Source organism: Acanthaster planci, linkage group LG06, assembly GCF_054643075.1.
Source record: "Acanthaster planci isolate LZ-2023a linkage group LG06, COTS_SCS, whole genome shotgun sequence".
Classification (NCBI taxonomy): Eukaryota; Metazoa; Echinodermata; class Asteroidea; order Valvatida; family Acanthasteridae; genus Acanthaster; species Acanthaster planci.
In genome coordinates, this window is record NC_141782.1 from 3993561 (window position 1) to 4019290 (window position 25730).

General features: G+C 41.7%; 2 protein-coding genes across 2 annotated transcripts in view; one reads left to right on the forward strand and one right to left on the reverse strand.

Moving 5' to 3' along the window:
- Nucleotides 1-123: 123 nt before the first annotated feature.
- dnaja2 (DnaJ heat shock protein family (Hsp40) member A2) lies at nucleotides 124-16057 on the forward strand. The gene is made up of 10 exons (XM_022247705.2): nucleotides 124-282; nucleotides 1757-1816; nucleotides 2422-2530; nucleotides 4558-4669; nucleotides 8631-8711; nucleotides 9243-9376; nucleotides 10462-10604; nucleotides 10739-10937; nucleotides 12389-12516; nucleotides 13118-16057. Exons 1-10 carry the CDS (start codon nucleotides 178-180, stop codon nucleotides 13307-13309), a joined length of 1263 nt encoding a protein of 420 aa, XP_022103397.1. The 5' UTR covers nucleotides 124-177; the 3' UTR covers nucleotides 13310-16057.
- A 2378-nt stretch (nucleotides 16058-18435) lies between these two features.
- The window catches only part of trpc4ap (transient receptor potential cation channel subfamily C member 4 associated protein), a 31587-nt gene continuing 24292 nt past the window's right edge, over nucleotides 18436-25730 (reverse strand). The window contains exons 15-18 of the mRNA XM_022247707.2: nucleotides 23437-23546; nucleotides 23162-23301; nucleotides 22391-22457; nucleotides 18436-21328 (exon numbers count right to left, since the gene is read on the reverse strand). Of these exons, the coding sequence (XP_022103399.1) occupies nucleotides 21179-21328; nucleotides 22391-22457; nucleotides 23162-23301; nucleotides 23437-23546 (467 nt within the window). The 3' untranslated portion in view covers nucleotides 18436-21178. The remainder of the gene's footprint in view (nucleotides 21329-22390; nucleotides 22458-23161; nucleotides 23302-23436; nucleotides 23547-25730) is intronic.

The window sequence follows — 25730 nt, forward strand, 5'->3', positions numbered from 1 at the left end:
TTCGCGCGAATTCATGTATTTCCATAAAATTACGTCACTCGAAGGTACGGCCATGGCCCAGCCACACGGGTCATGTAACCACAGTTATGACGTCACACCAAAGGAACTTACGCACATGATCCGCGCGCCGGCGCATGAGTCTCCATCGAGTTTTCCAGCGATTTCATTGCCGACAAGATGGCGTTCAATTTCAATATGCGAGGTCGCGGATCATCGAATGATACAAGGCTGTACGAAGTTTTAGGAGTGTCTAAAAATGCGACCGATACTGACATAAAAAAGGTATGAATACGAAGTTTCTGTTAGGTAAAGTTACTGGAAAAATAATGCGAGATTTTCTGTCACGAAGATGGCAAAACCCTACTGGCTTTGTGCTCGTGGTGGGGTCTGCCTGGCCGGCCCGTCATGCTTGTGGCGTAGCACCACATGTGTGGGTTTATAACGTTAGGCATGTTGGGCCCAACGTTCCCCCCAACCTCCGTGCTTCAAGTTCAAGCCCTTCATACTGTGTGGGCCTAACGTATCCTTGATCCTCCCAAATCTGCGCACCTAACGCTTTGGAACGAGTTCCAGAAATCCACCAGTACCATGACTACAACTTAAGTTATAGTACAATGCAGTTGAATTTTTTTGGAACTGGGCAATTCCTACCCCCCAGAATTGTGGGGTCCAACGTCCGCGCCACTCCCGTGGGGGTTCTGGGGGTAGGCAATTTCACTGTGACTGACGTTAGGCTTTTTTACTGATTTTGAATATCCAACCAGCTCTGATGTCTCAATAGTGACAGCCAGCTGAACAATGTTTGGCATGGGGGATATACATGGACCTGAATACACAATACAGTTTTGAAACTTTAGGTGGCTTGTTGACCTCTGTGACTAACATTACAAAAAACGATACAACCAAAAAATGTTAAAAAGGTTTTTAGAAATGCTGTTCGAGTTAATCATTGTACATGTTGTACAGATCTAATTCTTTATTATTACAGCTTATCTGATACTAGCCCCACTAGTGTGGCACGGACTCTCACTCCCGATCCATCCTTAGCCACACATCCGTATGCGCAATTTCGTGTCGGCATACTGAACATTTTCGACGCACCCATCTATCATCGTGGGCACAATTTCTTTTGCAAACGAACATGATCCTTGACCTTTCCGTTTTCTAAAAACCATTTATTGAATGATTTCACTCAAGTTATTCAAGTATTTTCCAGTCTTTTTGCCTTTATCCATTCAATCTAACGGGCTTGCTCTCTCAGTCGCCAGCTTTAAAATAAGATCGTTGAACAATACATCGCTTGACCTCTCATCGTCTCGACGGCTCTTCCATGTCAAGACATATGTAATAAATGGACTTGGCAATAAGATACTACATGTACCAATGGGCTCTTCCCAAACTTTGGCAGCAGTTTAGAGTTGCTCAAGACCACTAGCCGTAATAGGCGATATACAAGTATGTTCCAAAAGGAGATCTACTGAAGAACACAGCTGTCTGAAATGAAACTTTTTGAGGGAAGAATAAAATTGAGTTTGCTTAAGTTTCACAACCCGAATGATTTAAGTTGTGCAAACTCTTATCCTTTATTCATTCCAAAAATTAATTATGATCATTTGGAAAAAGTGGACTTTTGTGAAAGCTTCATTATTCCAAAGTCATCAACCCTACTCCCTGAAAAATGAACTCAAGACTAATTCTGTTTGTCATGTAATCAGTGTTTCTCTAACATATGAGTTAACTTGTTTCTCGCTAATAGGCCTACCGTAAATTAGCCAAGGAGTTTCATCCAGACAAGAATCCAAATGCAGGAGAAAAGGTGAGGATGATTTCCCAGTGATCAGGACAATAGCATTAAGACAATTGATGGGAACACTGAGTTCCTGCATGCACCTATTGGGGTTGTCTGGCCAAAAGCAGGCATACATAAACAGAATGTCCATACTGTACTTGAATATCAAAGTAAGTTGAATTTGTCCAAACATGAATACAGGCTTTAAGCCTGTCGATTTACTGACAATCAATTCAGTTTAGAGTGGGCATTGAGGGCATTTCTTTGAAAGAGGAACATGTATACATGCATACATTCCAGTACATGTATGTCTCATCTTGGTGCATGCCTCTATTATGATCATGTGACAGCGTGAGTGCAGTACTTGTTAATGAATCCGGGCACATGACCACAAGGCCCACAGAAATGGAGGAGACACCGCTTTTAGCTGCCTAGTAAAGCCACCAAGGGCCAGTCACAGTATCCAGTAACTTGTACTTTGCTTTCACCAACACAAGGGGCTTCCCAAGAGTACAGTGGACACATGGCTGCAAGTGCCTATGAAAGATTGATGAAGACCATGTTTAAGATTAGGCAGCTTTGTTTCAGGCGGCAGTTTAGTCATCAGTGGCTGTATTGGCATTATTTTGCAGTTTAAAGAGATAAGCTTTGCCCATGAGGTGCTAAGTAACCCGGACAAGCGGGACCTGTATGACCGATACGGTATGGACGGCTTGAAAGAAGGTGGTGGAGAAGGTGGAGGTAAGCAGACAATGCACTAACACCTAAGCCTGCATCTGAGCCTTCAGCGAGTTCATCACAGGTCAGGTCAAAACATGGAAGACTTTGAAGGATAACCACTGACAAAGGGGTGTCTGATCCATTTGAATGGTGACTTGTGATTACGTGTGAATAACTTGAAATTGATTTGTGATGGCTTGATTACAGAGCATTGCCATGTACACTAGAGCAATACATACATGTGACTCGACACAAATGCAACTTGAGTCACAACTTTTGGCGACTCGAGTCCTTACGAATAATGACTCGAGTCACTGTGAGCAAATGACCTGACTGGAGTCCCATATCAGAAGACTCCAGTCCCAAAAAGCAAAAGCAAACTTCTTTGTGAAAAAATCTTTGTAGTGACTTGTGGTGCTGGGTTAGAATGTTCACGATCTGTCACAACAGTGTCCTACATGCAAATACATGTACATGTACTATGGCTGTCTAATGTCCTTCTTCCGTGGTACTATAAACATACCTTTCACAGACTCCCACCTTGTGGTTTTGTAGCATGTAATGCCATGCCACGAAACTGGAATTAAAATGCATTTCTCAATTCATGGTGTCATCCTTGTTGGAGGGATTTCTAATGGAATGCCGGCTATTCCCTGATTTCACTCACAAAAAATTTGTTCAAGCATTTTGGAGTCAAAGTGACTCGAGCTAATTCCTTGACTCGACCACACACTGCGACTCAACTCAACCTATCACAACTCATCATTTGCAGAGTCTTGTAGTCACACAAAAACACATCGACGCGAGAGGGCGCAGTAGAACTTTGCCATTAATCCTCCCTAGTTAAGTGCCATGATGCTAACGGATTGCCTTGCAATGGAGCAAAAATTTTCAACCAAATTTTCAGATTTTTATCATACCATCGAAGGTTTAATTGAAGGTCAAGACCGGACAACAGCCTCTATCGCTGCTCTTAGTACACAAATTGCTGCATTGGAACTATGAAATGAATCTCAGGAGAGATCTGTGTCAGATGTACTCAGCTGTAGCCATAGCATTTTGTGTCTCGTGTGGAGTCTTACATACGTGTACTGTAGGTTTTATTAATGTCATTTTGTTATGTATGCCAAGAAACATTCAACCAGTTCACTGATCTGCCCTCAAAACCCCTGAAAGAAAGTTATGGTGGGGTGTAATGCATAGACCTGCAATACCATGTCAAGTATTTGAAACCAGTGTTGTTTTCAAGTCTATTGCAAATCCCTCTAAGTCCATCACAAGTCATTCAGTCTTAAGCCAATTCACAAGCCATTCAAACGAGTTGTGACAAAAGCATTCTTTGGTCATTGTTCACCCTGTTACTTATGACTGGCCTTGTGAAAGGACTTATGACTGGCCTTGTGAAAGGACTTATGACTGGCCTTGTGAAAGGCCTTATGACTGGCCTTGCGAAAGGACTTATGACTGGCCTTGCGAAAGGACTTATGACTGGCCCTGCGAAAGGACTTGTGACTGGCCTTGCAAAAGGACTGGTGACTGGAATTGCGAAAGGACTTATGAATGGCCTTGTGAAAGGACTTATGACTGGCCTTGTGAAAGGACTTATGACTGGCCTTGTGAAAGGACTTGTGACTGGCCTTGTGAAAGGACTTATGACTGGAATTGCGAAAGGACTTGTAAAGGACTCGAATGAGACACTGTTTGGAACATGTCAAAATTGAACGTAGTAGTGGTGAAATATGAACACTCCAACTAATAAACACTTAACATTCACATTTAAATTTAGCCGATGAATATTGTTCAGCCAAATTAATCTCTAATTTGATTCTTGAAGTCTGTACGTAATGTTGGAAGATAGAAGCAGGAAGTCAAATTGCCGCTGTAGTTGCTATGTGTGAATTTAAGGTCATGAAATTTGTGTTAGCCATGTTCTTACACATGTAAGAACCACTTTCTCTAACTGATCAGTATGTGCAGTGTATGTATGCTGTTATGAAGTAAATAAATCCAGAAGTCTAATTTTCATTGCATGCTTATTCCCCTTGCAGGATTCGACGACATTTTTTCCCATTTCTTTGGGGGTGGGATGTTTGGGGGCGGCTTTGGTGGTGGTAGGAGACCCAGAAAGATGAAGGGAGAAGACACGGTGCACCGCCTGGGGTGAGTAGTGACATATTGGGGCGATGATATGTTCACATAATGTGACCCGCGCTGTGAAAATGGGTATTGAAGGACACTGTGCTATTTCACACTAAGGGCTTTTTTATGCGGACAGGGTTATTTTTTACTTCCTGGTTTATTGGCTTCTATTATATCAGTACTTTCACAATTCATACCAGAAACCTAACTATTGCTATGGGTTGTAAGAGACTTTCTTCGTGGCTGATTTCTTTTTCCACTTCCTGTGTTTAATTAAGGGGCTTTATTTTTGAAAGCAATTCTGTTAATGTGTATGATATGATTGAAAATCAATATATCTCCAGATTTCAAAATGCCACACGGTTCAAACCTACACCAAATTAAAGCTTATAATGTAACCAATTCAAATGTGTATGTCACTCATTTGAAAAAATTTCCCATAATACCCATTTTGTGGAGCCGGTCACATATATAGGTCTCTTATTTTTTATTCGTAAAAGAGCTGGGGGGGGTTGGATCTGTCCCCTCGACATTTTTTCCAATATCGGCGTAGTACATTTGTTTTCAAGAGTTGAGCCTCTAGGAGTTTTTAGAGTAACTCTTTGCTGTCATTTTGACACCAATCTTGCAAAAAACAAACACACCGTTCATGGGCAGCATGCATTTTTTGGAGACGGGCCAGCCAACAGTACATACTTTTCCACTGCAGTGCTCTGGCACATATGTAGCCTTAAACTTGAAGTTTCAATAAAATCGAGTGCCCCCCAGCTGTGAGATTGGCAAAAATACCACTCTCTTTTTGGGGTAAGGGTGTTCAGTGGGAAGCACAAACAGTGATACACTTTGAGGGAGTTACACAGTGGCAATGGAACTCAAGTTTTACCAAAATTCCCTGCTAGCTTTTGAGGGAAACTTGAAGGTGTACACCATACGTGTGTATGGGAACCTTTATAGCATGAACATGGACATTGCGTTCCCTTTAGATGATGTGAGATAAAACACAATAGTGTTCTAACCCCAACCCTTCAATCTCCGAAATCTTCCAGGAGGTTCGGGAGGATTTTGGAGCATTGAGGCTGAAAAAAGTGTGCATTGAGTCAATGGTGTTGGTTAGACCTAGTGTTGTTTATGCTCAGTCATGTATACATTCATGGCTAGATTATACTTGAAATCATCCATGCTTCTCCAGGAGAGTATGCACTCTTTCGCTCTCTGAGAACTGCTCGGTTCTGGCTTGTCTCATTCATATCATGTTAGGGGTGTGCATTTGCGGGTATTTTTAGAACCGGGTACCCGTTTTTTAATAACATCGGGTACCCGGGTACCCAGAAAAGAGATCGCCTAATAACAAATGGCATTGCACGCGACCCGGTGGATCATGTACCAGAAACACGGTTCTTTTTGGTACATAGGAAGCAAGCAGAACATTGTTCTAAACGTCGGAGTTAATCTCTCCTACCTTTTTATCAAACGAAATTGAATTGTTACCTTCAGTTTGCAAATTTTTTGTGGGTGTATGAAACAGAAAAACAAATCTTCATGGGGAACGTCAGAAAAGAGAACAGAGCTGCAAACCACCTACATGATACGCGCACCTGCAAACGCTCAAAGGAAACGTCCCGGATGCTGCTTGACCACGTACACGCGGAACGCATGTGGCGTGCACAAATGGTGAGCGCTGGTCGTGTCACGTGCGGACCAGATCAGTGCTATGTACGACACCGTAAAAATACCACCGTAACTCGAACAATGCCCACACCATTACATCCACTTATTTTGAAGAGTAAAATTAAAAAAAAAACGCCACCAAAATGTTTCAAACGGCGTTAAAAGTATCGGAAGTCTATATAGGGTTACGAGTCATCCCAAGTTCATTTCTTTTCTGACAAGGACCAACACGTTGCATAATTATAAATCAACGTAGCTGCCACTATGTAATCCTGGCTTTCAAAACGCTGAAACTAACCTGATTGCAATGCGGGCCCAATTGTAGTGCCCTTCAGGCAGTCCAATCGCTGACACTACAGCGGCCATGTGACCGTAAAAAGAAAGGTCATGTGACCACACATAGGGAAGCCCAAGTGAAAAAAATAGCAGCACTTCACGTTGTTAAATGACTAACGATACGAAAGTTTTGCCACACGACGGTACGTACCACGATGAAGTGGTTTAGTTTAATAAATATTTTTTCAGGATAACTCCATTACCCTGAGGTTCAGTTGTCGAGATTTTAATGTATAAGTACTTCGACAAGTGACATTTGATTGGCCGACTGTATTATGACTTGCACATGTCAACATTTCCTTTTTTTCGAGTGAAAAAATACTTGGATTTGAAATGCTTTAGTACATGTTCATACAGAAAACATCATTCCTGCTCTTTTGGTCAATTCCTCATCCACAGTTCCGCTGAATCACTGAGGAAATTCAAGTTGCTTTAATTTAAAAATAATTTTGAAACGGAATATTTCTTGGTATAAAACTTAACTAAACTGGTTCTCTGACTCTTTGGGTTTGTAGCGCACATATAGTGCTTTGATTATAAAAAGAGGCCGATCAACCGCACAATTTGTGCGTGATCACTACTTACCGCACGCCGTGTGGAGTCCCAGTACCGCTGGAATATAACACAGTCCGCTCTCGCTTCGTCGTCAATCCCGACATAAAGAAATTTTCATTCATATTGTTTTATTTGACAAAAATACTCTTAATTCAAACAGTAAGCACTACTTATTCCGCACAAAAGTCATTTAGGCCGACAGGGTTTGATAGTTACAAATACAGTCATGCAAGTGTACATCAACAGCGCTTCCCCCTCATAAGACAAAACTCCTTCGGTCTCTTGTTCATATAGGTTTGGTACAGTCATTTTCCGAGTTCCGGATCGCGAAAATTATTCACTACGACTGCAGCTAAAAATCCTCAAATTCGATTGAAATATGGTCAGAAGTCAACTTTGTGTTTTGGATATACTTCAATTTTTTTTTTCAAAATCTAAGCTTTTATATTTGGGCTCACAGGATCGATCGACGAAAGTGACGATGACACCTTTCCTAGTTCTGGATCGGTTTAGGATCGAGACAAAAACGTCTTCACCAATAAAAAGTAGCCATACGAAAAATCCATTTTCAGCCAAAACCATTGTAAAAAGTTGCTTTTCTAATAGAGAATCTTTTAATTTTGAGAAAATTAGATGAAAAATAAGAATTCCAATAAATTAAAAAGGTAGAAATTGCGTAAGGTTTGACTGACTTTTCAACTGTACAGTGAGCTATCAACGTTACCCTCCCCGCGCCGCACAGTTGACGAACCCATTACGTCACGTACATTTCTGCTGCGCCCGTGTAGTTGAGTTCGCAACGACTTTGCGTGGTAACGCCGCGCGATCCGAGAGTAGGGGAAAAGCTTGCAGTTTTCGGTAAATTACAAAAACGGAAACTCTAAAAAAGTCATTTTGATTAAGCAGACATCAGATGCAAAGGTTTATATGACTATTCAATTTAAAGAAATATTTAAAATCACACGTAGCGAGTGACCTATCGCCCGTGAATTTTAGTGGTTTTTTTCGCTCTTGTGAACTAGGAAATTCCGGAACTAGGAAAACGACTTGCGGTACAATGGGCGGAGTGGGTAACAAAATTAGCTGTCGATCTCCGAATTCAAGTTTCATGTATGACCGCGGGACCGGGTTTTCATCGGCACGGTGGTTTTTCATGAAGTCTGTCCTTCAGTAAGAAATTTCACAGACATTTTATGCATGAATGTTTGTTCCTAATTTATTTACTTTTTTACGGGTACCCGGCCCGGAAAAATGGAACCGGGTTTCGAAATCGACGGGTGGGTACCCGGGTACCCGGCACAGGCCTATATCATGTAGCATTTTGCCACCTAATAGCATTTTACCTACAATTATGGCAGAATTCCAAACCCGAGAGGAGAATCTTTTCCAAGACCAATTTTTAAATTTTGTTTGTATTCTACAGGGTTTCTCTTGAAGATCTGTATAATGGGAAAACCTCAAAGTTGCAATTAAGTAAGAATGTCGTCTGTACTGGCTGTAAAGGGTAAGTCATGAAGTTGATGGAAACTCTCTGACCACCATGGTGCGCCATTGATTGAATTTATATCCATCTGTGTCTGGAAGCCTAAATGGCCTTTTACATGCTGACACAGTTAAACGTTACACTCGAGTTGGGATATACCAAAATACACCTTCATAGTCTTGCCACCATTGGATTCCAGTGGTGTGTAGAGATCCTTGACATTAACATGATCATGAGATGGTGTCATATACTTGTCCTTATGACTGTGATAGAGTGAGGTAGTGTGGTGTTATATGGTGGAATAAAGTGATTTCAAGCATTGCTGGAATAATGTGCATTGTTTTACCTCAAAACAAAGATTCTTGATCCGTCACTGTATTCAGGTACATGTATATGTACATAGATGTGTTTGCAAACGTCCATAAATGCTACCTACTGAAACCGATGTCTTTCCTCACCAGTGCATAGGGTGCAAAGATATTTTGGAATCTTAGCATTATTGCATTATCCCATGAAAGCATATGATCCATGGTAATCATTTGTCCTCTTCAGACTTGGTGGTAAGCCAGGAGCCATGCAGCAATGCCATACCTGTCATGGTCGGGGCATCAAGGTCACAATACGTCAGATTGGCCCAGGGATGGTGCAGCAGATGCAGTCCTCCTGTCCTGATTGCCGAGGGGAAGGTAAGGCATAAACTCTGTATTGCTGTCTGTTGACTGAGTATTCAGTTGCAGTCTACTCTTGGTAATACAAGCTCAGATAGGACGAGACTCCAGTTTAGACGAACACATTTTGCCAGTCCTGACCAATGTGTATATTCCTATGAGGGAAGAGAATCTTTGATATGAGCATGGGTGATGCGGGATTTCGGTTAAGATAAGTGCGTTTTCTGGTCGGGATCATCCTTATCCAGAAAGTTTAATTGAAACATTGTGCAGTTAAGCAAGTTTTTGTCGCGGTTAATTGTAAGTGTATTTGTGGCACAAGGATTATACATGTACATAGTCTTAAGTTACACAAAAGTAGATTCACCATGCATAGGTCATTGAAGCCACCAGCGGCTATCCTACCATGCTGAATACAAAGGAGCACAGTGGCATATTGCTCATCGTTGTTAAACAAATCATTCATGGCAGTAATAGTTACAATGGTATGTGAGCCAACAATCACCTTTGTATTTGGCACAGTAAGATGGCCGCCAGTGGCTTCAGTCGATTCAAGAGCATTGCGAGTCCAGACTTTTACATATGACGTCCATCTACACACATGCTGCAGGGCATCTTTGTCTTTATGCATCTCAAGTTGGTCAACTCATTTAAGGATCCACACAAGCATACAAATGGGCACTGCCATTAGCAAGTACACACGCTTGAGGTCTGGACCAGCAAGTACACACGCTTGAGGTCTGGACCAGTCAGACTATCCACCCTGAGTAAAAGCACCCTCTCATTTTGTTGCGACTGTAACACGTGGATTTCATGGTCATTTGTAACCCAGCGAAGTGCAGTTCCAACCAAAGGAGCCTCCAATGCTAGGATAATTGGCCCCTCTCTTGGTCCAGCTCGGGCCACATAGGGAAAGTGCACTCCACATCGCACACAAAACTGGTGCCTTTTCAAACACTTTGAAGGTGTTACCTTTTCTTGCATGCATACATGATACCAACTCATATCTCATTCAGTGCACTGTGAACATGGCTGTTTTAGAAACCCCCTCTCTTAGTGGTGCTGATAGTTTGATTTTTGAATTGTATTCATTTTTTGTACAGGTGAACGAATCAATGAAAGGGATCGGTGCAAGAAGTGTAATGGAGCCAAAGTCTGTAAAGAGACTAAGATTCTGGAGGTGCACATTGATAAAGGCATGAGGGAAGGCCAAAAGATCACATTCCATGGTGAAGGTGATCAGCAGGTTAGTCATGGAGCGGGGTTGTCTTGCTAGGAATGAAGGAGGGACGCTGGGCCATTGCATACCTCACTGTACTATTGCAGTGCAAAGATTGTAACAGTGCGTCATCTTGGATGACTTGCCTTCTTTCCTTGCAGCCGGGGATCGAGTCGGGCGATGTCATCATCGTTCTGGTGGAGAAGGAGCATGACACCTTCAAGCGTATCGGCCATGATCTATACTTAGAGCAAGATGTAACCATCACCCAGGCACTGTGCGGTTTCCAGATTACCATGAAACATCTAGATAGTCGTCAGCTGGTCATTACTAACCCACCGGGCAACATCATTCAACCAGGTAGGACCATTGTCAAACTGCTGTTCCTCATGGAAGCGGCCGTTTCAGAAGGCATTTAATGATATTTAATTCAGTAACAATAAATGTACACAGGATCTTCTCACAGCTATCCCAAATGAAGCGAGCACTTTCTTCCAAGAAAAACCCTTCAAGCTCCATCGCAGCTCATCAGGATTTTGCTGTAGTCAAGAGCAAAGCCACTTTTATCTCGTGCAGTTCAATGCCTCTTGAAAGTCTGTAGAGTGTGCCATTTCCCTACTGTATTTTTTAGGATTGCGAAGGATCAGATAATTTTTCTGGCATAATGCCAAGGGAGACAGATTTATTGTGTAGTACTTATGCTATACTGTGCCTCCCATCCCAACCCATTTACCATGAGGTTGCTTCAGACAGTGTTGGTAAAAACCTGCGGACCGATCATTAACCACTTTGCGCCAGGCCCATTTATCCCTGTTGATTCTGCTGGGCCAGGTGATTTTTCATATTTTTCTGTTTTCAAAATTCTTTAAAAATTCATAACCTCATTTACTGGACACTTACACCCACAAGAATGACTGTTTGGTGGCTACTCGAATCTGACAGACAACATCTGTTGACGCCCGAGTATTTCAGCCAGGGGTGCTGCCTTGTAAAAAGAGCCTTGATTGTGCAGTGTTATGTAATTTTCTTTTGTTCCTGAAACTGGCGCAGTGCGCTGCTGACGTCTTTTCAATAGGTGCCAGATTAGCATGCAGCGGTATTGTATCGCTCATCACTGGAGCGCTTTTGTCCCCGGTGGTAATCCGCTCGCGCTGAATGCCACAAACAGTGGTATAATCTTTTAAAACAATGACGGATTTCCTCCACAATTGACAACTGACAAAATGTTGGAAATTCCCAGCAGCTTGGTCTTTTGTTCCGAGTACGGTCACAAGGCCCAGCTCTTTTGTCCAATTTCGGGCAGCTCGGTATTGTGTGTAAAGAAAATCAACCCGAAACTGGGCTCCCCGGCGCGAAGTGGTTAAGCACTGCATATTGTGCAAATGGGTATTTAACATGCTCCCAACTCCAATGCTATACTGCACGTCCTAGTTTCACGGGCCACGTGTGTACACTTCAGACGGTCTTGCACCCAAATCGGATTTAAATCACAAGTGTGATAGGTTAGTACACCATGTGGCCAGACTCGGTGGATCAGTCCATTACTTAAGCCAGCCACTGGTGGCAGAAGGCTTCAGCCAGAGAAAAGATTCAGGTAAAAAGCTTAGGGTGTGCGTGAAATATGCACTGTACAGTGTACTTGTGCTCACAACAGCATTTTTTTCTGCTGAAAGTGTCAGCTGAAAACAATTTCTTTGGGGGAGGCAAGGGGTCGAGCTAAACTCGGTCCCCTCACCAGCCATACACATGCCCATTAACTTGAGTAACAGAGGAAAGGATGTGATGTGATGTTTGCTGGGCCTTCCCCTTAGGGTGTAAGCGTGTGGTGGAGAATGAGGGAATGCCACACCACAGGAATCCATTCACCAAGGGAAACCTGATCATGAAATTCAGCGTTGTCTTCCCTGATAACAACTTTGCTACCCCTGACCAACTAAAGGTTAGTATGGTGCACCCTGCCCATCTACTTATTAGTGGCTTGTTCATGCATCGGAAGATTTGAACCAAAGGCATGCAATCTTTAGTTTTCCATTTGACTGTGATGAAGTTCTCCCGTGATGGGTCACCGTAAAATACAACTGGATGATAATAACATTTCCAAGTCCTCTAGTCAACTCTGGTCAACAAGCACACTGTCCCTGTTTGGTATTATTGCCATTGTGAGGAATCTCATATTATACACAAGAGTTAAATGGATAAAGCACCCAACATGATCAGACGTGAACTAGTCTCAGCCTGATCACTGCCAGCTGTCGGAGTGTTACCCTGTTCAGCTGCTCTCCGTTTGAATGACCATCTTCACTCCAAGGTGGTTTCAGTATCATTTGAGATGTTTTTGCCAGTGTGGCAGCATCAACCTGAGCAGCTGGTGTCAGGTGTTACGGGTCCACGGTTAAGGGTAACGATGACATAGAAAGTTCTAGTGTTGCTGGATGCTTGCTGATGTGCTTCATAAATATTCATCAGCATTCATCATTCTTGGTGGGCAGCGTTGAGCCTGTTATATCACATGTTACAAATGCCGCCTTGATTTCTGACAGAAATTGGAGAAGCTTCTGCCGCGCAGACCGAAACAGGACCCACCTGGCGAGGAAGCCGAGGAGGTAGACTTGGTGGAGTATGACTCCCACCATACTAACTCACATAACCACCGAGGCGAGGCATACCATGAAGATGACGACGATGATGAAGCTGGAGGAGGCGGTCCATCAGTACAGTGTGCCCATCAATAACATGAGACAGAAAGACTCAAAAGGGATGTCTGTTAACCTAGACGATCAAACCTTCAAAAAATGTAATAGATGTGTGATTATTGGTAAGCGGTTAAATAAAGGGCTTGGGGGAGTGTTGTCAATCTGTGCTTAATAGAGAGTTTACAAATGATGTCAACCATGCACACGTGTAGCGGTCGAGTACCTTCAACATGGCCGCAGCATGTTAGCCCTTTGAGGACTGGAAACAGTTGTGAGAAGACTCAAGTAATCTCTCTGTAGGGCAGATTTTCCAGCATTTGTTTAACTATGAACAGAAAAAGGGCTAGGTTCACAATTATGACTTTGAAATACAAAAACCTGGCTCATTCTTTAAGTCTTTAATTGAATACACGAACCGTCGAGGTCAGTGATTCCACTTTAGACTCATTTCCAGCCACTCCACCCATAGTCTGGCATGTAACAGGCACTAGGAACCAGCCAGTTCATGCTTCATGGTGATTCATGACCTCTCCATGCACAGTCTGAATGTAAAGTCATCTGATACAGAAACACTGGCGGCAACTTTGCCCAAGTTGAAATGTGTTGAACTTACGGAAATTAGAAGAGTGAACAATCTTGATCAGAAATTCATGTTTTTAGCATCTACAATGTGAACTGTTTGGCTAGGCTAGCCTTTCTTTGCACATATTGATTCCCAGTTGTAAACAGACTCACTAGAAATGTGAGAGCACTTGTCAATTCTAGTCATCAGTAAGCTATAAAGCAGGCTCCTCTATTGTGGGTGGAACCTATAGTCACCGTAAATTACTCCAATGTTCATCAAGTGCAAAGACAAAAGAATTTTGAACTTGAAAAGGTAAAGCACATTCTCTTCACTCATTATTTAAAAAAGACCCTGTCATCCTGTAGAATTTTTTTTAAATGATCACATAGCAGGATTTCCTTTATGCACAGAGTATATGCAGGCTGACAAGAAGGCCTCAGTGGGACCCCTAGTCCATGTAAGTTGGCCACCAGTCACCAGTCTTACCATTGTCATGCCAACTAAAGTAGCAGTCCCTTCCTCCCTGAGAAAATAATACTAAATGATGATTTTAAGTAAACAATGATGTTACCCAAAATAGACTACCCACAGGCATTCAACTTTTCAAGATACATGTACACCGATTTCAACTCTCACTGCACAGAGTTCTTTCCTGCTTGGGATATTCTTGCTTCTTGTGCCGTAGACCTGCACCTTTGTGCACAATTGACTTTTCCTGCCGCATGCACTTGCACACAATGAATGTTTACTGTCACAAAATACCTCTGTGAAGCACCTTGTAAGGTGCATTCGTACCATTTTGCCTACTCTTCCCAGAGCTACTGAACAGAGAGGGTTTGGACATCTGAGCAAGCGACAAACCTCATATGTTAAACTGAGCATGTTGTAAAACTGGTTTCCAAGCTGTGGCTTCTGAATCTGCCGTCTTTAGTAGGTCCATAAAGAAAGCCAGGCTTTCACGCTGTGTGGAGTAACTTGAGCAATTTGAATGGAAAAAACAATGCAGATGTAGAAGCTCACCATCCTGCTCATTGTAGGAATGCCACATGCATCACTTCATGAAAAGCGAGGACTTCCTAGTGTGTTCTTATGTTTTAAGTCCAGGAAAATTAGTACTGGGGGATGTGGTAGCCACGTGACTGTCTTTTCACCAGCTCCTTAAACGGTCAAGCATTGTGATTGTCATTTTGTGTAGTTCCCTTTCAAAAATGTCCCAAATGCACACAGCCTGCATGCAGTGTATAAAATTATGTGAAGTTGGTTACTGATCATGACTGCGTTGTATGCATATGCATTGTACATACAGTTGAAGCACTGTGTACATTTTGTATTGGCACAGCCAGGCAGGTTGAACTATTTGAACAGAATAACTTATTTAATGTTATGTAATGTAAGGATGCTTTTTTTCAAAATCCTGCCTTACTGTAATTTGGAAAAGTGTATGCATATATGCCGCTTCTTGGATTTTTCTTTGGTAATTTTTACAAGTAGAAAAGCCAGAGCCAAATTTAAATTGTTGAGTATTAATAATTCATGTGTGTAGCCATTATTAATCATTATCTATCACTTCTGATTCTTCTCTAAGCTTGATTTGGAGCTTTAACGAAAGCCAAATAGTATTGACAGCCAGTATTGGTGAAGTTCATTTTTCAACAGTTCACCACCTGGTATTTTATCGTGTCAAAATTAAAGGGTAAAATGGGGTTGCAATATGCGATACACTTTCCCTGGGGTGATGGATGTATGGATGGATGGATGTTTGCCTCATGCTTGTTCTCATTGAGTGATGAGAGCTGTCTGCTCTCTGTACTCAACTGCAGCCTCCCTAGTAACAAGGAATGAGGTTGAAAGGACAATTAAATATCACTGGTACTTCGTGCCTGGTACCCATGCAAAAGTACTGATACATGTCCATGAAATTATTCATGTGTAGTGCATACTCTGTACTATATGCATGCTTTTAAGTGGGCTCATACACGTACCATGTGTCACCCAGATGGATAAAAGGTGGTAAAAAACCTGTCTTGGTTATGCTGGAGTCAGTAATCTCCTGCATGAAGAAACATGACAGTGAGCCAAAAGGGTATCCCTCTAAGTGGTAATTGAATAAGGTTGTGGTGTCTCTTTTATTTGTTCATAATTGTTTGGGGTGAAATTTGTCAGTTTTTATGTAATGTGAATATTAAATGGTAGGTTTGAATTAAAACAATGCTAATTCAAAATGGACTGTACTGTTGTTTACTGTTTCAGGGTAGTTGTGTATTCCAGCATTGTCAACATATTGAATCTGCCCTGAAGTACATGTATAGATCTTGAACTGGGGCGTGGCTAAGGGTTGCAAAAGAAAAACTTTGGCCATCATCACATTTGAAGACATCTCACTCATTCAAATTGTATATCCCAGTCAACACAGCCCGAGTACTTGGGGTTCATTCCTACCTCATCATGTTCAGCTTGAATTTTTTTGTAACTTCCTTACAAAAGGACTTGAAAAAAGCTCTTCCTGATGTACAGTAAATAAGTGAAAACACTGCCTCAACTACATGTGGCATGGAAAATTGAAAACAAAACCAGTGGCCCCAGTCTATTAGTGAACAATTTCACTACAATGAAGTAAAATTTGAGGATGATGGAAGAGATTTTTTATCCAAATTTAGCTTTCATGTGGGAAGAGTCAAGACAGTTGTGATACACCTGCTGGTCTGCAGTAAGAGGAAGGAACGTTGATATTCCGGACAAAGATTAACGCATGTACATGTCGTTCACAGGCAACAAAATGCAACACTTGACCTTATGCTTACATTTATTGCCAGTATTACTTGCAAGATTTAGGAAAAGGCTTCTGTTTTTGTACTTGGTGGTAAGACAAAATGGACCCTTTTTTTTTTGGTGGAAAAGGAATTTGCACAAGCACATCATTTTTTATTTGTTCAGTCTTCAATATCGCAATTGATTGGAGAATATATGCCAAAATATCTTCAGGAAAAGTAAACTTTTGAACAAACTTCTTACAATACACCAAATTTTAGCTTTTTTGATACATTTTCAGTCAGCATGGTAGGCCTTCACAACATTAAAGGGGACAACTTTGTCAGGCAAATTAGGACTGAGTTGCGGGGACATGTCTCTTTCCCCACCAGGTTTTTAGTCCCAACAAAATCCGAATGACAAATATTTGTCCCCAAAACTTTGGGCAAGTGTGAGTGGGCAAGTATCAAACTTTCAACCTTGTCCCCATGACATTTCTCTAGGCAAATATTAACATTCAGGTTTCATTCAAGTAAGCAATAGGCCCATGTAATGATGATGTCCAAGTTTGTTAGTTTGCATTCATAGAGCCAAGGGGTGGGGGTGGGTGTGAATAAAGTGTGGCATCAGTACAGGTCTATTGTCAAAATCTTTCTTACTTCCAAAAGTACCCCGCATGTCTGAACTACGAATATATTTAAATTAGGCAATAAATATGTCCCGAGCCGGTCTTAAATTAGTTTGAGGCCAACCAAGCACATATTTATTCCCATTCATAAATACCTCTTTTAGTCAGAGACAAAAGAAGTCAACAGATGATGGATTTCCAACTTTGTTTTAGAATTTACTTTTATGGAAATGGACTAATGCTTTCAAGATAAATTCTATGCTAGTTACAGCTGTGTATAATAAAATCTGGACTCGCAATGCCCTTCATCAGCTTATAGAGTCGTTGAATCCATTCGCGGCCATTTTACCGAGCCGAATACAAAGCTTTCCTGGCAATGCCTGCCTTTGTTCTTCCTGACGTCAATACAAGTAAGCCAACCCATGCATTTGTATTCGGCTCAGTAAAATGGCCGCTCGTTGGCTTCTTTTTCATACAAAAGCGTTGCAAATCCAGGTTTTTTATACAAGTCCGTGATGCTCGTGCAACAAAAAAAAAAAACATGGCAAAACTGACATGTAGATGCTGTAAGCACTGCGTGCTTGCTATGCTCACTAGAATACTCAGGTCAAGGGCTACTGCTGACGCATGAGTATAAACAGTCTTGGTTTCAAGACGTTAGTGCTTGATAGCAGGCACCGTGCATAGTGCGCCCCCAACGACTCATAATTAGACTGTATGCCAGCTCGCATAGTGAGAGTAAGTAAAAACTATGTGCGAGGGTGCTTTTCAACAGAAATAAAACAACCATCGATCACTGACGTCTTGGGCCAAGACTAGAGTATAAAGTGCTCTCAAAAGCTTCAGTGTTAAACTGCTTACAGCACTTGGTGGGACAGCGAGGGGGAAGGGCTTTATGCCTCCTGCTGAGACGAGCTTATCGGTAATTGTGCAATTACTTTTTCAAGCTTTTCTTTTACAAAATTGAATACCCCAGTAAGCAAGAAAGAGGCAGATATTACAGGGCAAGTCCATGAAAAGGTCCCCTTTTTGTCTATAATGCGCGATTATCACAAAGACTACAGTAATGTACAACTTCTCATAGTGTTTTCTATCCAGACACCCTGCAGTAGAATAAAAAACTCTGAAATCCATTCATGTCTTTGAGGCTGAAACTGTTATGCATGGGACACAAAATCATGGATTTACCCTGAAACAGACTTTGAATCAAGCATGTATCAGTAATATTTTTTCATTTGTTTAATTTAAAATCACAAACAGAACACAGGTGCAGCTGAGATTACAGTAATAATAGTTGACATCACAGCATCTGAATAATAGAAAAATCAAAGTGATACACCCATAGAAATGATTACACAGCTGTACAGTTGAAATGCCTTATCCGTGCATGTAATCAAATCATTATTCTAAATTTGCTAAAAGGTTGAGCACCGTATGTGTCTATAATTTTTGGCAAACTAAGCAAACAAGGGGTTGAAAATTAAGACAAATTATCACGCACACATTCAACTCAAAATTTCATGGTACAACTCATTCAATACTCCATTCAAAAGTTCAAACGCTCTCATTCAAACATCCCACTCATAAAAAAATAACGATCTTTTTTTTCTACGATTACACTTGTTACTATCAGACCTCAATACCACTTGTGAATAGTTATTCAGTGGCTGTGTTCCAATGTCACTGTACACTGCCATATCTATGCAACAGACCCCGCAGTGTTATCTTTTCTTTAAACCCACTGAGCAACTGCATCAGAATTTCCAATCAATTATATTCCTTACAGGTGGAATGGCTTGGAGGGGGTAATGCTTGATGTAGAAGGCTTAGAGTTTAAAGTTAACGCAATTAAGAAGCAACAAAAAGTCCTCTTGAGATTAAAAAAGAAAGCTGTTTAAAAAAAACCCACCCCAATAAGTCACTTATACTACCCCTCCCCCCCCAAACATGTGTCTGCTTTACAACATGGAGTACAGATACTATGGGCATGGTGCTGCCATCAACTTTCATTTTGTGGCCGTTTGGAGGCTAGGATAGGAAGTTGTTGAGGTTTCTCTTGCGAATGAATAATGGACCATTGTGCTGAAGTGTGGTTTAGGCTTTGTCCCCAATCAGCAGTCCTGTGGCTATGACTTCGGTTTTTTCCCCCCGCCGATGTGCTACAGTGACCAGCTGTAGCCGTAGACACCACTGTCCACTGTTGACATGGCTCTATCCTCAAGAAATGGCAAACATGGGTATGCGCACGTGCCCTGGCAAATGCTGTGTTGCGGAGAGGATTGCTGTTTGAGTGTTTAGTTGTTGCGACTTTCTTGTGCCCTCGCCAATTTCTTTTTTAACCCCACAATTGCTACAGTTAGTGTCAAGGTCCTTACAGTTATTGAACAAGTAAATGCATTGGTAGGGGAGGGGCTCAGGCCCCAACCTCCCCTTACAGAACTAATACAGAATCATACCTGACACTGAAACAATGGAAAGAGTTAAAAAAAAAATTTGTTTGTTCACACCACTAGTGCATTCATCTTTACTGTGTTTTTTTTTTCCACACAGTTTGACACCCAAAAGCATTATCAAGAGATTTAAACTCGGATAATTCCTCTTGATGTCCAGAACCTGGTTGTGTGTATGTTTATCAAACTGAACAGCAGATATGGGCACTAAACCTTACCCAAACTGTCTTCCATATATTTGTGTGGTGGATTGTTACGATGGATATTACTTTTAGGTTGAATACGACATTAAATTCACTTGCATGTTTTTAAATCGAAATTCCTAATTCCTAAATCAAAATTCCTATTTCTTAAGCAGGTACTGCCTTTGCTAGGAATAAATCAGTAAAACAAAGCAAAACAGCATCTCCCAAGGTTACTTCACTTACAAAACTAGTACAAACGCACACACTGGGTAACTTCTGAGAAAGGAAGGCTTAAATATGACCGTTGAGTACTTGTATGTCTTTCATGGATGAAGTTTTGCTGTGACTAATCCTTTCAGCACCTTGCAACACTTCAAACCCACAAATATTCAAAAGTTGAGAATATGCCCATTCACAGAGTTGCTATCAAGTCATCAAGGTGTCATCAGTCACAACCAATTCACATGAAGTGTGAGAAACGCCTTCCCTTGTCACTGTTCATCCAGGGCTGTTATGGTGTGACCTCGAGAACTGACTGGTGATTCAACCTGTGAATGAGCTGATCACAACTCTGCCGTTCAGCTAGGTACAGACATATTGTTTTAGGGAAGATGAAGAATTTCCAACGAGAATCTTTACCTTTGACTGTTCTTGAATACATTTCTAATTGAAGAGGCGTCCATGCACGAGTGTTAATATGGAAACAAGCTCAGACCCCGTGCCACAGAGATGAAGACTGTCATTTTCCTGTTTAAGTGTTATGAGAGGCTCTTTACTTCAACCTCATAATAGCAAGCTACACTTGTGCTTTCCTACTGGAAAATGGAGATTACTGATAAAAGCCTGGTCGCTAAACGTTTTTACAAACATCTCTATATAAACCAGAAATGTCCACACTGTTCATTGAAATGTTGTGTCTTTCTGACAATTCATTGCTTGCTACCATCTTCAAGTACATGTTTTCCAAAAATACACTTCTCTAAAATCGGTAAAATGTTGTAAACCTTGCCATATCATCACTGCCATGATTCAGTCCAGCGCTGCTGATTTTTCATTGGTTTTCAAATCCTCAATATTAACTCCTGGTAAAATAACCATTCCGATTTGGTCCTGCCTTCAAACTGCTGGATGTCCACTGTGATACACTGTTCGCCACAAGCACCATTCTAGGGTCTTCTTTCCTGATTTCATTACCAGCATTTCATCCAAGTGGAAACTGGTAATCAAACTTTTTAAGGCCCCTCCAGTTCTCCTGCAATGTCTTTCCTGAGTCTCAATGGCACTCCAGCTCCTATACACAGCCGTCTGGTTTCTCGTGCAGTCTCTCTGATCCTAGGACGTCCTTGGTAGGTCCACATCCATGTCCTTGGTCAAGAGGTCATCCTTGTTTAGATAGTGTGCTATTGTGTAGGTGGATGTCACGTCACTGCTTACCAAGATGTTGGCAATGGCTGTCCACTTTTCAAATGGAATGCAGGAACTCTGAACAAACAGAAATCAACATAAACAAAGGAAAGTCTTTCCAAATGATAAGGCAACATTGATAAGAAGAGGTCAGAGCACCACACGGTCTTCCTGAGATGGGTCACCACTGCAGTTGGCAAGTTGGTTGGTTAGCAACCATACATCATACAGTGATGCTTATGCAAATAACCAAGAATATCTTTATCCAACTGCATAACAGTCACCACTTGATGCCCTGCATGACAGTCACCACTTGATGCCCTGCATGACAGTCACCACTTGATGCCCTGCATGACAGTCACCACTTGATGCCCTGCATGACAGTCACCACTTGATGCCCTGCATGACAGTCACCACTTGATGCCCTGCATGACAGTCACCACTTGATGCCCTGCATGACAGTCACCACTTGATGCCCTGCATGACAGTCACCACTTGATGCCCTGCATGACAGTCACCACTTGATGCCCTGCATGACAGTCACCACTTGATGCCCTGCATGACAGTCACCACTTGATGCCATTCACAATTACCATCTCATGCTGATCCATTTCTCGGTGCTGGCTCCGTATTTTTCTCATACTTTTTGCCATTTCTCAAAGCTTTGAAGGCTTGCTTACTATGTAAGAACTGTGCACAACGCCATGGTGTTTGCTAACGACATTGTCCCATGGGCATAGTGTCATGTGGGCCATTGAGAGTGCCCTTTTAATCAGGATAAGAGAACTTGTTCAATATCTCACAGATTGATAAACTGCCCGACTTCTTGAGGTCAGTCCATCACTGTAGCCTGTCCAACATGGACAATATATGGTTTTATATCACGAGATGCAAGATTTTCATCAGAGGTAAAAAAAAGTAATGTCACTGCACAAAACGAGGCAGAAAGTCTGATAAAAAGTGCCTGAGAAGAGTTTTTTCCATGTTATCTAACCCACTGTGGCAAAAACGCTCCATGGAAACTGTGATGCAGCCATGCTGCCAGCTCAGTCATGACAATACGCAGATATATCCAAGGTATTTGGAATGCTTAATTGGTTTTTTTTCTTCTCAGTGTTTCAAAGCAGTGCATTTACATACCTTCTCAAGCTGGCTAGAGTCCTTGTCTTTGTGAAGGTAATGATCTCTCCAGAAGAACACAAGCTCTCTACGAGTGGAAGAAAGTGACGCCAATCATTGCAAGATACAACAAAAGTATGCTAAAAGTAGGGTCAAAATTAAAGTATTTGTAAAAGTATTACACAAAGTAAAATATGCATAAATGTGCTCTGTCTTTGTTATCTGTGCACGTTCATTCATTTCAGTAATTTGGAATTTGAATGAAAATAAAAAGGAGTCCTTTTTCTACAGCTGTCATCTCTTGTGCATGTCCAAGCTCATCTCAAATGACAAACCTACATGAAATTGTACACAAAAATCTGACAGTCCCAGATGAAAAGCTTTTCTATCATGATGATTTACAAGGGGGAAAACATCACATAAGGTTGGAGAGATTTGGAATGGACAAAGTTCATACGGCAGTTGCTTTCCCTTGAATACTGTGTTTCTTATTCATACATACAGTCACAAGGTTTTCTTGGAAAGCCAAACAGCATTTCAAAAGACAAATTAAAAAGTACAACCACATGTCTTTATCAAATATTGTTTTACACACTGCACAGAGAGCTAATGTAAGCCTCTCTACAAATAAAAATATCCTGGATAGATAAAATCAAGGATATATCAGGAAGACGCCTCACAGCAGCAGGATACATCATCCAACAACAGCCGGAAAACTGTTAGCACCATAACTAAAACCAGTCACACGAGAACAATGATCAAGTGCTGGGATCAGTCCAGCGTGAGACCAACCTGAAGTTCTGCAGCAGGAAGCCTGGCTTGAGCTGGCTCTGTTCCTCATCCCTTAGCTCGGAGAGATACTGGGGCAGCTCACACGACCGCTCGGCAAACATCAGGAAGATAATGGTGGTGTTCAGGCAGCTCACGTTCTCCTGTCATGACAGAATAGTGGAGATGTTGAAGTTACAAGAAATCAATCAAGGAGAAATTCACAGTCATTGTAGAAAACACCGCCAGGCAGAAACAGATTCAGATTCTGTGTGGCCAATATGAAGTAAGATACAAACCTGTGTGAGGATTTCGACGTGGACAGTATTGATGAGTTTGATGAGGAATCTTATTCTCATTTCTCTCTTGCGGATGAACTGGAGCAGCCGGCAACTCCTCATGGCATACTCTGGAAGAGACAGAAACACAACGGATACTGCTTCAGAGAACACACACACAAACACTGGTAATGTACTGGCAATGAGCTTGTTAACCCTCCGGGAGACGGCAAGAGCCACAGCTTTGTGTGAGGATTAGTGCATACCACACATACAGTCTATTCACCATGCAGCTGCTGGTTCAATGGGGCCTGCTGCTGGACAAAGCCCTCCACTCAGGGCATACCACAGTCCAGCAGTCATGGTCAAAGGAATTACCGGCGCGAAGGGGTTAAGTATCACAACAACTCTTGCTCAAAAATGAAATGCGTCATAGGTGAGTCCTGAACATCAACACGCACACTAACTTCAGCTCTATCGGCGTGGCCATATGATGACTAACATGCACTTATTCAGTGTTTGAGGTGGCAAGCAGTGCTACAGTCGAGTCCTTGCCATCCCAGACCCAGTCCGAGTGTGAAATTATTTAAAATTATCAAGAATGGTAGCTGTTAGCAGAAAGTCGGTAGATGGTTAAAATTCACGAAAAACGGCAGTCTACCGCCCAAAGCTGAAGAGTTGGCAAGTATGCCTCAGTCTGTTCATGTGAGTGCATTCCATCTTCGTATGGTAGCTTCATAAATCATTTTGTGAAAGATTTCCATTTAAATTCCAGAACATGCAATATTAGCAGATATATAGACTTACGACAATGTTTCCAGGGTGTACAAATGTAAGTTTTGTAGTGTTAAAATTTAAGATTCATCTGTTATGCCAGTTTGGCATGGTAGTCTTATTAGTCTGGTTCCTTGGCTCTGATTCTTCTACTATATAATCAAGCTTCATAATCAGTCTTTCATTAGGGAACTATTCCACAGAGTCCACGCACTAGTGCAACGTCAATTGTTCATCAGGAGGGTACTGTAAATGTACACTGTACATGTACAGTATTTCCGGTGGCCCCGCATCACGCAATGGTTGTAAAAGGCATGTGGTGAGAAATCACTAATAATCAACTGCGAACATGGAATGTATGGCATTTCCGCTGTACAACAATTCTAAATTCTCACTACATCCAATTGTGCTTATGTATATTCAGATTTACATTATGTTTGCCAATTTCTGATAGCCACTCCCTTTCGTTCCATATTAGGCTAACGATGTCGTAAATGGCCATGAAAAATGTTTTTTGATTGGATGCTGATCACATTCAGACTCATGCTCGATCAAAGGCAACTCCGGAGGGAAAACTGATTTTGCAGCAATCCAGTGCACGACAGTGTAGCCTAATTTGCCTTTCGTTTGATCATTTTTGATCGAAGTCGTAGCATAAATACGTTGTAATGGAATTTTGCCAGATCTCTAACTTGTTCGCAAATCTCAAATAACAAAATGCCATTATCCGTTAGAAAAGACTGATGGAAAATCGCCCCTTTGGCTATGTGGGTGCTGTCCTAGGAAAGAATGTTCGAGGTTTTTCGCACACATCGAAAGCATAGTTTAGTAATTGAATCTGTTTCGTTAAAAATAACGAAAACACGATTCGCTGGAAATCTAATTTTATCTTGTATCCTTTAAAGGAAGAAACTCCCATTTGAGCATGCTATTTTTTTTCTTGCTTTCACATATCCTACGATCGTTTTGTTGAGTCATGTGTTGTCCAAACACAACCGCTTTTGGTCTGTAAAACATGGTCAGAAACTGCCACACCTCCGACGGTAACTTTCTAGGGAATTTTAACTCCTAAACAAACTTTAGGGAAACAGTTTGGAAAAAAAATTATGTTCACATCAAAGTTGCTCGTGGATGGGATGGAGAGGAGATTTGATGCTTGTATTGAACATACACACGGAAGTACTATATACGGCATGTACGTTCGTAGCGAGCTCTTTGATGTCTCGATGTGCATTGTACATGTATGTACATGTGTGTACACATCCAAACCAGAACCGAAGTTTGACAAAAAATTTCTGAACCATGTCCAAACCAAACCCGAACCTTGGCACCTACTTTCAGCACTACCCATGCCTACACAGTGCCCTGAGTTTCCATCTGAAGCTGGTCCAAACACAGGGTCCTCAAACTGAACTATGCATGTAGCGCTTGCGTTGCAGTGCAACCGAAGTGTCTTTCAAGGAAGCATGAGAACTATGACTTTGTTCAATGAAATGGCAGTAAAGTAGAGGTAAAAATCTGGGGTTGTTTTACTGGCCTCA

Bases quoted from the DNA above. Each gene is read 5' to 3' on its own strand.
- dnaja2 (XM_022247705.2), top strand. From the start codon at position 178: ATGGCGTTCAATTTCAATATGCGAGGTCGCGGATCATCGAATGATACA. The intron at 4,670-8,630 runs GTGAGTAGTGAC...TGTATTCTACAG, and splicing joins GACACGGTGCACCGCCTGGG to GGTTTCTCTTGAAGATCTGT. The intron at 12,517-13,117 runs GTTAGTATGGTG...GATTTCTGACAG, and splicing joins CTACCCCTGACCAACTAAAG to AAATTGGAGAAGCTTCTGCC.